General features: G+C 44.9%; 1 protein-coding gene across 2 annotated transcripts in view; it reads right to left on the bottom strand.

Annotated features, from left to right (window-relative positions):
- POU2F1 (POU class 2 homeobox 1) overlaps positions 1–16,314 on the bottom strand; it is a 122,254-nt gene extending 105,940 nt beyond the window's left edge. For both annotated transcript variants that reach the window (XM_036442416.2, XM_036442419.2), the window contains exon 1: positions 16,199–16,314. In XM_036442416.2, coding sequence (XP_036298309.1) covers positions 16,199–16,259 — 61 coding nt within the window. In that variant the 5' untranslated portion in view covers positions 16,260–16,314. The remainder of the gene's footprint in view (positions 1–16,198) is intronic.
- Between the last annotated feature and the right edge of the window lie 239 nt (positions 16,315–16,553).

Raw genomic sequence — 16,553 nt, 5'->3', positions numbered from 1 at the left:
ACAATGCCCCCCTGCTGCCCTCACTGGCCTCTCTGATGAAACTGAGAATCACCGGTGATCAGCTATGGCCACCCTAATTCCACAAGTACTTTACCGTCTGTTATTTATGCCTGTTGTTATTCAACTAAATAAAGGTCCAAGAATTTTTAGAAAGCCAGCTTTAAAATTACCCAGGATTATACCCAGCAAATAAAAAGGATTATTTACTTACTTGGGTAAACTCTAAGGAATTAGGAGCCAAACACACAAAGGGGGTTGGGAGCAAGTTATTGAACAGGCTGTACACTATGAATCCCTCTAAATTGTGTGCACGTTCAGAGATGTGTGACATGGACGTGTGCGCAGTGCACCATAGGTGTGTGTTTGCACACGCAGGATTGGGCTCCCGGAAAGGGCTGGGAAACGGAGCCAGCAGCACACTGCTCCTCACGGCACTGCAGTTACATGGTGAAGAGGTGGTTGCAGCAGCAGGAGCTGGAATGGCTTCGACACTAGTCTGTTCCCCTGAAATCACACCACTTCTTCCAGCAATACTTGAAATGGTTCGTTCATCTTCTCAGCTAGGGTGAAGTTTATTATATCTCCCCCAACATGTGACTTTTCACCAGTTCCCCCTAACTAACAGTGATTGGCACTCAAGTGTACCTACATTACGTCCACCAGAACAGCATTCTTGCTGACTGCTTAAGGAAGGATGCAAGGTAAAGAAATAGGCACCGATCTTCTAGCAACTTAAGATGATTTGGGGCGGGATTAAACAGGCTGTTAGGGCTGGGCGCACCAGTACTATGAATGACTTCTTATCAGAACAGAATCAACTGTCATGTGGCCTCAACTGTAAGCTACACCCTCACCTAATAACAGCTTGGAAAGGGGAAGGCACGGAAACAAAGCCATGGTATCTGTCTGTATACCAATTTTAAGTCACAACTCATTTGAGAAACATTAAAATATTTTAAACATGTTAATTAAAATAATATGTAAGCACATGAAAGGCCTAATTTTCTACCTAGCCAACTGGGTCACGAAAAAATAAGATGCCCCAAATGAAAATGATCTGGATGTTAACATCTGCAAATAGCTTCAGTTTAAAATACAATTCTTCAGAGAAATCCAAAAGACTCACGATTTAAGGTTACCATGATCAGCAATCTGCATACAAACAGCTTCAAAATACGTTTGTAATCAATGCCTGGAGATGGCAGAAAGCTAGGCTAGCGTCAGATCTGTAAGCCAGTGTCCCTCTCTCCAAGCTGCAGACAGAAAGGAGCGCATAACTATTCTGGACCGCATGGTCTGAACCTGGGAACCATGTAAGAGCACTAAGGACAAACTCAGAAACAGCTGCTGCTAAATACCTGATCATTCAACTGACTTGAAGTAGCAGTTAGAGGTTCCACGACCAAAACAGGTCGGATGTGGGTGTGCACTCAGCCTCTTTACAGGGCAGTTTTCTCCCGTGGAAGGTGAGGGTGACAGCTGTACACACTTCAAAAGGTCATTGTGAGGATTAGTATGAAAATGCTATAAAGCGTTTAGTACGGTAAGTGGACAAAGACTTAGCAAGTGTTGTTTATTCTCATTAGAAATACATTGGTGGGAAGGTGTGGAATCTCCTCCAAAATTTGCCTGTGTATTTGGCCACTAAAAGGACACGGTCTTGAAAATCATCAACTCTTCAGCTAAATCCGGCTCTTCCAGGACCAGCCAAGCCAAGCTTCAGTTCCTTGAAAGTGCTGTTTTCACTAGTTTCCAAAATTATGTATGTATTATACCTTGCCAAGAACACTTTCAGCCCCACTCCCTACTGGCAGCCATGGGCAATTGACTTGCAGCATCCTTCACATTTCTGTACACACCACTTCCTGCAGAGTCCTTCCCAAACCTCCTGTGAATTTGGAAGGACCAGTCTGGATGGTTAATTGCAAACTAGTTCATGCTCCCATTGAGAACGACTACAGTTTCTGATAAGCTTACTGTCCTTGTTCTTTCACATTCTAATAAGATGTCTCCAGTTTAAAATCTAAATAACACCTTTCCAGAGAGTCAGCTCTGTTGCCAAGATAGGATCAAGCCTAGTGTGCTTTATATCCTATACTAGAGGCCCGGTGGACAAAATTTTAGGGGATTGGGCCTAAACTGGCAGTTGGACATCCCTCTCACAATCCAGGACTGCTGGCTCCCAACCGCTCAACTGCCTGCCTTCTTGATTCTCCCTAACAGCTTCTACCTGGTAGCCTGATTGATGCCTAACTGCTCCCCTGCCAGCCTGTTTGCTCCTAACTGCCCTTCCCTGCAGGCCTGGTTACCCCTAACTGCCCTCCCCTGCAGGCCTGGTCACCCCTAACTGCTCTCCCCTGTAGACCTGGTCCCCCCCCCCAACTGCTCTCCCCTGCAGGTCTGGGTCTCCCTTCACTGTAGGCCTGGTCACCTCCAACTTCACTCCTCTGCCAGCCTGGTAATCCCTAACTGCCCTCCCTGCAGGCTTAATCATCCCAAACTGCCCTCCCTTGCAGGCCTTGTCCCTCCCAACTGCCCTCCCCTGCTGGCTGTCTTGTGGTGGCCATCTTGTGTCTACATGGGGCAGGATCATTGACCACATGGGGGCAGCCATCTTTTGTGTGGGCATGATCAATCTGCATATTACTCTTTTATTAGATAGGACTGAGGCCTGGTGCATGGTTGGAGGCCAGCTGGTTTGCCCTGTAGGGTGTTCCGGATCAGGATGGGGATTCCCTTGGGGTTGGGGAAACCTGGGCAAGGGGCCTGTGGTAGTTTACAGGCCAGCCACCCCCCTGGCAACCCAAGCAGAGGCCCACCATCTGGGGTTTATTTATAATATCTTCTACAAGTAGAAGTAACCTAGAGCAGAGCCAAGCCTTCTGCTTGCTCCCTGGCGGCAGCCATTTCTGTTGGGACTTATGTATCTTCTATAATTGAAACTTTGTAGCCTTGAGTGGAGGCCTAGGCCCGCAAGGGCAAGCAGAAAGCTTGGCTTCCTCCATAGCCTAGGAAAACCAAGGCTCTCTCCTGCTCTCTATGGCCATAGCCATCTTGGTTGGGCTTATTTACTCCTGATTGGCTTTGTGGGCACAGCTTGTGGGCATAGCAAGGTGATGATTAATTTGCATATTACTCGTTTATGCGATAGGATAATAAGAGAATATGCTAATTATCCATTATACCCTGAGGCATAATGACCAACCTGGTAAAGACTGGATCAGGGATCAACAGGAGGGTGGGGCGGAGAGCTACAGGAAGGGGCAGGGCAGCAAGCTATGAGGGGGAGGGGGGAGGGGAAAGGGAGAGCTACAGGAGGGAGGGGCAACAGGCGGAGAGCTTCTGGTGAGCTACTGGTGCACGGATTCGTGCACAGAGCTACTAGTTTTGTTTTGTTTTTAATATATTTTATAGATTTTTTACAGAGAGGAAGGGAGAAGGGATAGAGAGCTAGAAACGTTGATGACAGAGAAACATCGACCAGCTGCCTCTTGCACACCCCCCACCAGGGATGTGCCCGCAACCAAGGTACATGCCCTTGACCGGAATCAAACCCGGGACCTTTCAGTCTGCAGACCGACGCTCTACCACTGAGCCAAACCAGTTTCAGCGAGCTACTAGTTCTTAATATGTCCGTTAAAATGGTATCAGATGGATCCAAGATGGCTGCGCCCAGGTAAACACCTAGCCGGAGCCACACACAACAATTTCAATAAAATATAAAATGGACATTACCCAGAACTACAGGAAAGTCGACTGACTGGAAATTCTACAACAAGAAGCAAGGAGAAAACCAGAAGGAAGCACAGAGGAGCTGTAAAAGCCCAAGGGACGGAGACGCGGCGCGCGGAGAGGACGGAGCCGGAGAGGAGGGAAGCCGAGTGCCTGGCTGGCGTTCCCTAGCGGGAAGGAGATAAAAACTCCGACTGTGTTGGGCCCCAGTTCTGACTGCTCTGAACCCCAGTTCTAGGCCAGACCCCGGGGACCCAGGCTCATCCATAGGGAGCTGGGCTGTAAGGCGGAACCCCGGGGAAGCGGCGAAAGGAGGTCCCGGCAGAGCGCACATTGCACGCAGAGAAGGGACGGTCGGCTGTGCAGCAGGATTGCCCTGGCCGGAAAGAGACTGGGGCTCCAGTCTGCTCTGAACGCCACCTCCAACTCCACTTCCAACTGAACTGAACCCCAATACCGGGCTCATTGGGGAGAGCATAGACTGTTTGGCAGCAGGTGAAAATCGAGGGCACCTTTCTCTCAGAGGTGCTTGCAGCGAGTACTGAAGGACCCTGAGACGCAGGAGCTGCATAGGGCGGGGCTGATGGAAGCCAAGGCTGTAGGCTCCACCCTGAAATCCCACCCCATCTGTAGCTGCGAAATGCGACAACAAAATAGATCACAAACGAAAGAAATGGAGGACAAAAAGCGACTGGATATAGAGTTCAAATCTACGCTTATAAGGTTTTTCAAGAATTTCCTAGAAAAGATCGATAAGACCTATGAGGATATGAAAAGAGATCAACTAGAATTAATAAGGAGTCAACAAGAAATGATAAGGGATCAACAAGAAATAAAGAATACATTGTCTGAAATAAAAAATATTATACAGAGTCCTAAAAACAGAATGGAAGATCGCAAGAATCAAGTCAAAGATTTGGAACATAAAGAACCAGAAGACACTCCTCCACAGAAGCTAGAAGGCAAGAGAATCCAGAAAATTGAAGATAATGTAAGAAACCTCTGGGACAACTTCAAGCAAACCAACATCAGAATTATGGGGGTCCCAGAAGATGAGAGAGAGCAAGATATCGAAAACATACTGAAAGAAATAGTGACAGAAAACTTCCCCTACCTGGTGAAAGAATTAGACTTACAAGTCCAGGAAGCGCACAGAACTCCAACCAAAAGGAATCCAAAGAGGACCACACCAAGACACATCATAATTAAAATTCCAAGAGCAAAAGACAAAGAGAGAATATTAAAAGCAGCAAGAGCAAAGAAGGTAGTTACCTATAAAGGAGCACCTATACGATTGTCAGCTGACTTCTCAACAGAATCCATGCAGGCCAGAGGGGAATGGCAAGAAATATTCAAGGTGATGAATAGTAAGAACCTACAGCCAAAGATAATCTATCCAGCAAAGCTATCACTCAGAATCGAAGGTCAGATAAAGAGCTTCACTAAAAAAAAAAAAAAAGCTAAAGGAGTTCATCAATACCAAACCAGAATTATATAAATTGCTGAACGGGGTTCTTTCAGAAGAGAAAGTAAATAAAGATAAAAATTATGAACAACAAATACATAACTATCAATAAGTGAATCTAAAAACCAAGGAAATTAAAGAAATTTGATGAACAATATTAACTGTTGAATATAATAGAATCAGATGTATGGAAGGGGAGTGAACTGACGATTCTTGGGGAAAAGGGGAGAGGGGGATGTGGGAAGAGACTGAACATAAACTGTGCACCTATGGATGAGGACAATGGGGAATGGGGAAAGGGCAGAGGGTGGGGTGGGAACCTGGTGGAGGAGAGCAATGGTGGGGTGGGAGGGGGAAGGAACATATGTAATAATATGAACAATAAAAACTTATTAAAAAATAAGTAAATAAATAAATAAATAAATAAATGGTATCAGATGAAAGCCAAACTTCTCAAGGAATCTGCTCTTTACTGGTCTTCACCCAAGAGATGTTTTTGAAGAATTGCACAGTTTAAAAAGAAAAAATGATGAAAATAATCCCCAACTTATCAATGAGAACCCTCTGAGTAGAAAAGTTAAATGATTTTGTTCAGCACAGAAAGATAGACAGAGTTATAAACACAATAAGGAGCCAAGGTTCCGGTTCTGTTTCCTTCAACTATAGAGCCATTTTTGCGCACTGAGAACCATTCAAGAGAGTCTAAGCAATAATCTTAAAATGCAACAAACGTATGTACGGGGGGGGAGGGAGCAATGGTATATATACAAAAATAATAATTTAATAAAAAATATATATTAAAAAAATGCAACAAATGCTCATTCAATGTTATCGAACAACTTGCAAAGCTTTTTAAACTATAGGTGTCCTCTACTGTAGGAGAAACTCAAGCGGGAAGGCCTGGTCCTTTGCATGTTGAAAAAGTTGTATGGGTGTCCTGGCTAAGTAGCTCAGTTGGTTAGAGTTGTCCCGATATGCCAAGTTTTGGATTCGATCCCCAGTCATAGCACATATAAGAATCTACCAATAAATGCATAAATAAGTGGAACAAATTGACACCTCGCTCGCTCTCCCTCCCTCCATCCCTTCCTCTCTCCAAAACTCAATTTTAAAAAAAAGTTCCATGGGTGATTCTAATCCCAGCAAAGGTTAAGAACCCCTAGTTTAATCAATCAGCATTGTTTACTAAATATCTACTCTGTCTCCAGCAAAGTGTTTCTTATATAAGAATTACTTATATAAACTAAATTAGAGGAAAAATAAGACTGAGTATAATGAAGTGCTGAATTTGCTAAATTCAGAGAAAGTAGCACACGAGCACAGGTTTGGATGAGCTATTTGTGGAGCAAGAACAATGGACAGATGGGTCCCTCATGATGACAGGCTGTTTCATGCAGTGCAGCACAGAGTCCTAAGGATCAGGGACAAGGTAGCAGAGTCACTTTCCCCTGGCCCTGCACCCACTTTCCATCGCAACAGCTGCATGCTTAACTTTCATACAGGAAGCTTCAGCTTCAAATTCATTTAAAAAACAATTCTGAGGACTTTTAAGAGTTTGGACTCTCTTATTTACAAATGCAAATGAAAAAGAAAAAGAAAAATCAGCGTGAAGTAAACTTGTCCCAAAGTCACAAAGCTAACCAGCAGTCGCCAACCTTTCGGACCTCACAGACCACCAGTGGTGACCGCTGGTCTAGAACCCAGGTCCTCAGCTCCCGAGCCCTCTGCACACACACCACACACACAACTTTCCAAGGGAAGGACCATGTGAGCTTCTCACAGAGCACCCCACACACCAGCCTGACCAGAACCCATGGTTTGTTTCATGTCCTGTGTCTCAAACCTGGATGGGACTGGAGGGGGAGAGGAAGAGAGAGGAGCCCAAGCCAGCAGCAGAATAGCCAGCAGCAGAATAAAACACCGCCACCCTCCCAGGGCAGCTGTTGAACACAGTTTTAAGATTTTTAAAAAAATTAAAACCTGATCAAAGAAACTCTGTGTTTGTGATGGGCCTGTAAGGGGACTTCCTGGTGGAATTGTTCGGTCATGCTCTTCAAGGAAGTAGTAAAAGGTAAGGATGCATAGGCAGACTCGGGAGTGGGGCATTCAGCAGAAGGGCCTGAGATCAAAGATCAGTTTGTGCTGGCTACAATGTAGCAGCTCCGCTGTAGCATTTCAGGACGTAGGGGAGTAGCTCCCTCTCCCAAGGTGTGGCCACACCTGGAAATGGACACCCTGCTGTCAGACGCCCCAAATCACTGGCCAGCCAAAGCTCCTCTCTCCAGAGCACATCTAACTCTTGTGCCCATGTAAGCAAAACTACACAGGACTTTAAAATGCTTTTACTCTGCATCTGTCACTCCCACAGCATCCTCTGACACTGGTATTATCACCACCTCACTGCTGAGAGAACCACAGAAGTCAGTGCCAAGGCCAAATGAGACATCTAGAATTTAGTGCTCAGACTCAATGCTCCGTCCACACACAGTGGCTTGAGCACAAACCTCAATTCTCACATTTCTATGTTGCTCACACAGTGAATGTATAATCTAATAGGACCCACCCAATCATGTCTGAAATGACATGTCTATCACTGAGCTCACTGCCTATTCCCCAAATGGCTCCATCTTCCACTTCCCTAATTCTGTTCAGCTAAACTCAAAACCTCGTTTCCCCTTTGACTCTAATTAGCTGCTAAACACTCTAAATAAAGGGCTTTGATCATAGCTCAAGAACAAAAAAATTCAATGACTCTCTACTGCCTAGCAAATGAAATCCAAACGCCTTCACCAGCACCCAGCATGGGAGGCCCCCTCACAGTCACAGCCTGGTTTCCACCAGTCTCCAGAACACAGACTAGGCCCATGGTCGGCAAACTGCAGCTCGCGAGCCACATGGGGCTCTTTGGCTCCTTGAGTGTGGTTCTTCCACAAAATACCACAGCCTGGGCAAGTCTATTTTGAAGAAGTGGAGTTAGAAGAAGTTTAAGTTTTAAAAATCTGTCTCTCAAAAGAAATTTCAATCATTGTATTGTTGATGTTTGGTTCTCTTAACTAATGAGTTTGCCGACCACTGGCCTAGGTCATCACTAACCTGCAAGTGTTGGCTATTCCCCAAGCACACTCAGTGCTTACTAAGCATGTGACCTTAGGAAGGTCACTTAATCTGGGCTTTATTTTACTCAACTACAAAATGGGTATAATAATACTTGCCTGAAAGGACTGACAGAAGTAATAAAAAGGAGAGTGTTGCTATAAATTTTAAGGTACTATAAAAACACCAACATTATCATTATGTCACAGTTATGATAATTTTATACCTGCCTTGCTCCAGAAAGGATATAAAGTAGCTCACATAAAACACAAAATAACAAGAGTTTAAAGTGGAAGCAATAAAAGAAATACCAAACAAAATGGGATGGGGAATGAGGCTAAGAAAAATGCATACCACAATTGCCTATGTAATCTTTCAGGTTAATGATTTGGCCTGAACACTGTAATATGACTTGGAAAGAAAACTAAGTCAAGCACACAGTGTCCAGAAAACTGAGAAAAAACCACTGCTCAGAAATAAACTAGTTCCTCCTATAAGACCCAGCAAAAATTTCTCCTACAGGTTCTTATCAGCGATGTAAATGGACAGCATCCTCATCATCTTCATCCCTGATGATCTATTTCATTACATCATATCAGATCGAAAGCCTCTTGAGGTCAGGTAATTGTCTTACTACGTCTGTATCCCTAACAGAACTTAAAGCAATTAGTCTACAAACAACACACCTAATTTTTTTGAAATTTTTATTGATTTCAGAGAGGAAGGGAGAGGGAGAGATAGAAACACCAATGATGAGAGAGAATCAGTGATCAGCTGTCTCCTGCACACCCTACACTGGGGATCGAGTCTGCAATCCAGGCATGTGCTCCAACAGGAACTGTGACCTCCTGGTCGTAGTGGACGCTCAACCACTGAGCTACGCCAGTCAGGCAACACAACTCAATTTTTATATACTGGTTTCCATGGGTCCAATCTCTCCCCTCCTATTTCAAACTCTCTTGCACACTACCATATCAAACCTAAAACATCTTTTACCACAAGATTCCTTACTTTAAAAACCTCCCCAGCCTCTCTGCACACAGAACAAAGACCTCTTTCTTCACCTTCACAGCACAATCTAGACCACAACCTCCCATCTTCTCCTCCCTCTAATGTTTTTGCCCTTTTGAGCTCAGCTTAAAAATCTCACCTCCTTCTGAAAGTCTGACTAGCAGCAATGTGGTGGAAGGAGAGGGAGAGGAGGAGACTGGACAGCCAGAAGTCTTGTGTTCTGACTCATTTGTTGAGAGACTGTGGGCATGCCACGGACCCCTGTGAGAAGCTCTCAGCATTACTATCCTGTTTCCCCGAAAATAAGACAGTGTCTTATATTAATTTTTGCTCCCAAAGATGCACTAGGTCTTATTTTCAGGGGATGTCTTATTTTCCCATGAAGAAGAATACGGCACACATTTATTGTTAAATGAAAATAAAGGAAATTTATTACCTGTATACAGTACGGTAGTACGGTAGTTGTCAACACAAACCAGACAAACTGTGAATCCTACAGTATCAAGAATTTACTCATTTATTTAATGACAATCATGTCATCATCTTCTGGAACATCATCATAACAATCCAATTCCTGAATTTCCTGGTGAATTTCTTGTGACTCCATTTCTTTCAGAATCAGTGGACCAAATCTCTCATGTTTAGCCTAGGGGGAGCCTTATTTTTGGGGTATGCCTTATATTTCACTCAGAAGGAAACCTGTAAGTAGGTCTTATTTTCGGAGGATGTCTTATTTTCGGGGAAACACGGTAGCAGTCATGGCTTACGAGTAGTGCACCTCCATTACCTTCCAGCTATAAGGTTCTAGGATGTGTTGTTTCTACAAACGCAGACACACCCTGATCTCTACTCTGATCCTTATTATCTGTTACATATTTTAATATGTAATTACAAATACTGGCTTTCAATCTTCCCTGCTAAGTAAACACACCAACTGTCCCTCAGCAGAGCCTTACAGTCCCTTGCTGTTCCCAAAGATAACCAGCACAAGAGCAAGTATGTAACAGACACTGTGTGTAAGCAAAGAACTGTTTAAATAACTATTTTTAAAAGATTGATTATAATATACTTGTTTGCTGCAGTATGAATCAGCAAAGGGGGGGGGGAAGCTTCTACTCCCCAACCCCATTAAACAGACCATTAAAATAAGTGACTAAGACAAGAAAACAGCCAAGTCTCTTTTTTCTAAAAAGTATATTCACTTAGTAGGTTATAAAGCCAGTCAGTATAACCCCTTTACTTAAGGTGACCACCTGCCATACACAACTGAGCTAACACACACAGCATAATGTTTATTATCTTTGATTGCAAAGTGAATGCCCACTGGCAAAATAAAAATAAGACCAACCATAATTTTTACTATTTTACTAATTTTATGTATACATTATTGTTACAGTTCCAACATAAAAACCAATAAAGTGACACAGCAGATGAGGAAATAAATCACATTTCAAACTGTACTCAATACTGGAGGCTGCATAAAGCCACTACAACCAATACTCATATTGAGCTTAGTTCTGTGCTTTTCAGAATGTCTTTTTTTAAAAATTAATTTATGGCTCCTTTTCTGGATGAATACCCAGGTTCCTGGACAGTACTTAAAAAATAATCTGATAAACCAAGAGGCTTACTGATTCTTCTTTTGCTCTTTACTAGTCCTGTCAGCAAAATCTAGGCAACACTGAAAACCTGAGTATTTGTTTAACTGGAAAAAAATAAATTAAAAAGAAAAAACAAAGAAGCTATATCAGTCACTGAGTACAAACAAGATGCCATACCAATACTCAATAAGCTAACTTCCTGTAGTTAAAACACACAGCTCTATAAACTACGCACATGGTACATAAAGAGCTTCTTCAATCAGAGGTTCTGAAGCTCAAGACAATTCTCATTTCCAACTTGAAACATCCCGTAAATGGACCGGTAAGTCAGGCCCTGGCTCCGCTTGTGCTATTTTTGGTCCCATTGCTCTAACTGCTGAAAGAGTTTATAAGGGCTCACTGCCAGCTTAGACACAGTCAGAAAGATGTCAGTACAACATAAAACCGATTTGTTCCTAAGAAGAAATATAAATCTACGAAATTATCCAATTATCCTTATTCACAAAATGTCAATAATGTGCAAAAACACCCAGTAAAAGAAGATGGAGAAGGAAATGCTATTCTGTGAACCATAATTATTACCTCGTTCAACCTTGATTCCACTCTGAAAGATATTTATCTTATTTAAGCAACACAAAAAGATAATAAGGGAGAATTCTGGCCCAAAGAATGTCCTTAAAAGGAAGAGGAAGAAAGACTTCATCCAGGAGGGATGCAGAAACTCGAGGAAGGCAGATGTGGAACTAGCAGATCCATAGGCACCTCCTGCCCAATATTAAATTTCCCCAGAGAAATACATAATAAGCATGTTTGTTCAGGCATTTAACATTAAAGAGGCAACAGCAACAAGAACAGGGGTGACCGAAAAGGGGCATGTTTTGTCTGTGACTTGTTCTGTTCTGTAAACAGTAATTATTTGAATAGTTCTAAATGCAATCACTTCCATTAGGAAAACACATCCCTGCTCAAATTGAGGTTTCAGTCTTTATGAATTACAAAAACTGTGTAACTAAACCAATAATGTTGTATAAAAGCAAATTAATATTAATTTTAATAATGGCCAAAAGAAGGTGAGTATGTGAAGACTGGGGCTGTGGGTTTTCAATATTATAGTAAATACAAAACAAAAATAACTGGTAACAATAAGACAGTATTCACCACATCATATTAGAGTCTTTCTGCAACAAAGGAAATAGGTATTCATGAAGGAGAGTGACCAATTGAAAAAATTCAACTAAATTCAAGACCCAGTAATACAGATTTAAGAAACTTTAAATATTTCATTTTGAGTGGAAAACACTTATGAAAGATAGCATTTAAATGTTCAGTTCTGGGATTATAGAACCACCTGCTTAAGATATTAAAGGCTCCTTTAAACACATTTGATGGCTTGATAAGAGCAATTTAATTTAACATTCTGAGCCCTCCACTTATTTCTGAATCCACTGACCAGGTGGAAACAGTTTAACAATGACTTCAACCCAGGCAGCAGTGAGACATTTCATTTCTGTTGCATTATACCTATCAATTCAGAAATCAGTAAATTAAAAATACAGCACAATACCATACCATTTAAACCTGAATAGCAGTAGTCGTTTGTATTTCCCCTGACTACTGGGATTTTTTATGACAAAATGAAAGAAATCAGAAATTAGTTTGGGAAGAGGTTAAAAATTACTTGTACAAAAATAACTTACAAGCAGACTGGTCCTTTTAAAAATTAAAAGCATTTGGTCAGCTGTGACATGAATTTTCAGGACCTAAATTCAAAAGCACCATTGTAATTAATAGGTGGGGCAAGGTAAGATGGAAGTGACAATGGGTTTTCTGAAAACTTGTGTGAAGCCACCTGACAGACGCAAAAGCAGACAGGCTGGTACAACTTCTGCAGGCTCAAAAGTAACATAAAATACTCCATCCAACAAGCGTGGCTCACAAGTCAGAGTTAGGAATAAAGCAATACTACCACACTCCCAGAGCATTTTAATCCTCACTAAGATAAACTAGTTGTAAAAAAAAAAAAAGATGTCTAACAGGAAAATCTACTCAGATGACAAAAATTATAAGTGAAATTTTATAAATTTTAAAAATCACTAATAAGTCAAAATAAAATCCACAAACTTGTCCAGACTAACAAAACCAAAAAGAGTTATGAATCGTATTTTTAAAAACTATTTGCAAAGCACAGGCTTTCCTGTTAGTCTACTTTATTTCAAACACTATAATTTCAACCTAAAAGAACAACTAGCCCTCATTCTCTTTAATGTCACTTTATTCGTGGAAATAGATACAAGGAACACACACGGTCTCTCCTTTAGCTGGACTGTGCTCTGATTAAATCAAGAAACAGCTTAGAGTGTGGGGGGTCAGGAAGAAGCCAGCTAAAATAAGCATGCAGCTGGATCACTTCCAAGATGACACTTATTTAAGGCCTATAGTCTCCACGTGAGAATTTGAGGAAATGAATTTTTACAATAGCATGGAAAGCCAACCAGAATATAAAAGGCCAGTTCATAATAGTCATCCTTTTCTGAATTACAGAAATTATAACAGTGAAATTTTGTTTGTAAAATGCAATGTCCACTTTCTCCTCTTGGATAAAATACCTACAGCCTCAGTGGTGGTTAAATTGCAGCTATAAAGGAAATTGTCCCGAGATAAATGGTTTCCCTATGAGAGGGTTTCACTGCTACACTTCACCCCAGGACAATAAATCAAATTAACTGCACCTTGTCCTCTGTCCAATGACATCATCAGTTTGACCATATCTTAAGAGTCCTGTGCAAAACATATGCTACTTAAGGCACGAAATCATATTCCTGCTTTTTGTCCACCTGACCTCAAGCTTCAGAGCTCTGAAACAGTCATTCACCTGAGCAGTCTTGTGGAAGCTACAGATTTTTTTCCCCTTGCTGCATTTGGGACCTGCCTATTGGAGGTTAAAGAAGAAAAATGGTAAGAACTGGTTATTTGAAATTGGCTTGCCCATTAAACCTAGATTTTTGTTACAAATTAAACTTAAAATCAAAGTCTCACCAAATTTGTAGCTAGCAACTGACCCTACAGGGCCTTAACATAATTTCAGAGGTTTAACACATCAGTGTTGAACAACCCTTCTGATACTTTCCTCTCCCAGCCTTGGGGGAGAAAAAAAAAAGAGAGAGAGAAGCAACACCATGATTTTAAAAACACACGACTATACAAAATAAAATGGGGGGAACTTCATCAAGGGAAAGATGAAAATTCAAAATTACTGTTTCTTTTACCTAGTAGAAATTAATATTACCCTTCACCGACCAACTGTCCTAAATCTACATAGAACAAAATCAATTCTGACAATTTTAAGAAGAGGGGGCGGGTGTGCTGGGAGGGTGATTAAGTTCAGAGATCAGGGCGGACACAATGAGTGTTCATTCCTCCATTTTACTCATTTAATCGTGACACAAACACTCAAAGAAATCAGAACCCCATTTCTGTTTTCGAGTGCTCCAATTAAAATAAGCAAGTCTGTGACAGTGACGGCAAAATTACTATCAGCCCTATTTTAAATCCCAATAAAGAGGTTGAAAAGGGAGCGCAGCCCTGAGAAGTTCTGAAAGTGCTGTAAATTAGGACTTATAAAATACTTAGCTATTCCCCAACTAGAAGAAGAAGGGGAAAAAAAGACTGGTTTCAAAAGTCCTGCAGACCCACCTTGACAAAGCTAGCAAGTATTTAATTTGGGGGTTGGAGCCAGAGGGCAAGGGGCTCCACCAAAACAAAGTGAATCCCAAAAAGGCTTTATTTAGCCTCTGAAAATAGGTCAGTCCCCCCCTCCCGCACCCCTCCCCCACTTAGGCCCAATATTACTGCACACTATAAAAGTCTTTTTAAGAGAAAACAAAACAAGACAGAGTTAATGCTCAGCTCGGGGCTGTGGGAAGGCTGGTGAGGCCTCGGGAGGGTCCTCTGTGCCCGCGGAGTAGGGGGTGCGTGAAGACTGGGTGAGGGGAGTCATTTCGGTTATTAGTAAATAAATCAGACTGCAGAGAGCATGAGGCCTAGGCAACTGCAGGAGGAGCCAGGCCTCGCTCCCCCTTCCTTTCCCGGCACAGCCTGGGTTTGATCTCAGAGCCCTGTGGATTGCCAAGGAAAAAAAAAAAAAAAAAAAGAATCATATCGAACCACAAAAGCACATGGGGCGAATGTAAAATATAAACACGGCGTTGGGCTGTGAGTGGCTGTTATTAAAGGTCTGAATTACTAAACATGAGAGGCGGGGAAAGCCAGGCGGCCATTTCAATAATATAAACCTCCCCGAATTAGACATTATTCAAATGAGAGAGGATCCGCGCAGCGGCGAGCGGCGAGGACCCAGCCCACGGCGGGGATCCCGCCTCCCCACTCCCCACGGAGGGGGGGTGGGGGAAGGACCGGGATGGTAGCAACTTGTTAGGCTGGGGGCCCCCTAACCGGCCGGCCTCACCGCCGCCTTCCGGGGCCCCGGGGGCGCGTGGCCAGACTCCGGGAGGGTCAGGGAGGGGCGCGGGGCCACACCGCGCCGGCGCCTCCCCCCCGGCCCCTCCGGGACAGCGCCCGCCCGGGACCCGCGGGGCTGCCGGCCGCCGGCGCGAGGACTTGCCCTCCGAGGGGGGCTTCTCGAGGGTCGCCCGAGGGCACGGGGCGGAACCCCGGGCGCGGGACTGCTCGAGGCGGGCCGCCCCCCCACCCCGGGGAACGAGCGGGCGCAGCGAGGCGCGGGGCCGTGACCCCGGCCAGACCGGGTTCCGAGCGGCGGCGGCGCGCCCCGCGGACGCCCCCCGCCGCCCCGCCCCGCCGCGCCGCTCCCGGGGGCACGCGTGCTCGGGTCCGGCCGCCGGGTCCGCCCGGGCACGCCGCCTCCCGGCATTGTGCCGCCGCCGCCCGGCCTCCACGCCCCCCCGCCCGCCCGCCCGCCCGCCCGCCCGCCCGCCGGGCCGCCCGCCGCTATGAATATGTAAAGCGTCTTCATTGTCCTGCTCGGCCCCGGCCCCGCCGCGGACCCGCTCGGGCTCGAGGCGGCGAGGAGGCGGAGGCCGGGCCGGGTCCGGCGGGCCGGGCCGCAGCCCCGGTGCCCCGGGTCCCCCTCCGCCCGGCCGCTGAGAGCCTCTCCCCCTCCGCTCGGCGCCCGGCGGGGGCTCGGCGCTCTCCGGCCCCCCAGCGCCCCGCCGTTAATTATAATAATCTTGAGTACTAATAAATTATGCTAAGTCGCGGGGGGGCCGCGGGAGCCCGGCTCGAGTATGAATATGAATATGTAAAATGCCGTAATGATTACCTGCTGCTGCTGCCGCCGCGGCTGAACTCTCATCTTGACTCGCTGCTCCTCCGTCCGCCATTTTGAATATTTTAACCAAAATCGCCGGGTCGATAAGCCCTCCCTCGCTCCGGCTCCCCTCCCCCCGCCCGCCCTCCACGCCGCCCCCTCCTCCCCGCCCCTCCGCGCCTTCCGTCCCCCGGCTCGCGACAGGGGGCGCACGAGGCCGCCCGCGTGGAGGAGCCCCGCCCCTTCGGGCGCTCTGCGCACGCGCCTCCGGGCCGCCGCGGCTCCTCAGCCGCTGAAGCGCCCTCAACCTGCCAGTCACCCCTTTGCTCCACTTTCCCGTCTGGGTTCTGCACATGCGCGACTCTCC

The sequence above is a fragment of the Pipistrellus kuhlii genome, unplaced genomic scaffold (genome assembly GCF_014108245.1).
Source record: "Pipistrellus kuhlii isolate mPipKuh1 unplaced genomic scaffold, mPipKuh1.p scaffold_m20_p_18, whole genome shotgun sequence".
Lineage (NCBI taxonomy): Eukaryota > Metazoa > Chordata > Mammalia > Chiroptera > Vespertilionidae > Pipistrellus > Pipistrellus kuhlii.
The sequence above is the reverse complement of the archived record's forward strand: the minus strand, read 5'-3'. Positions and strand labels throughout refer to the sequence as shown.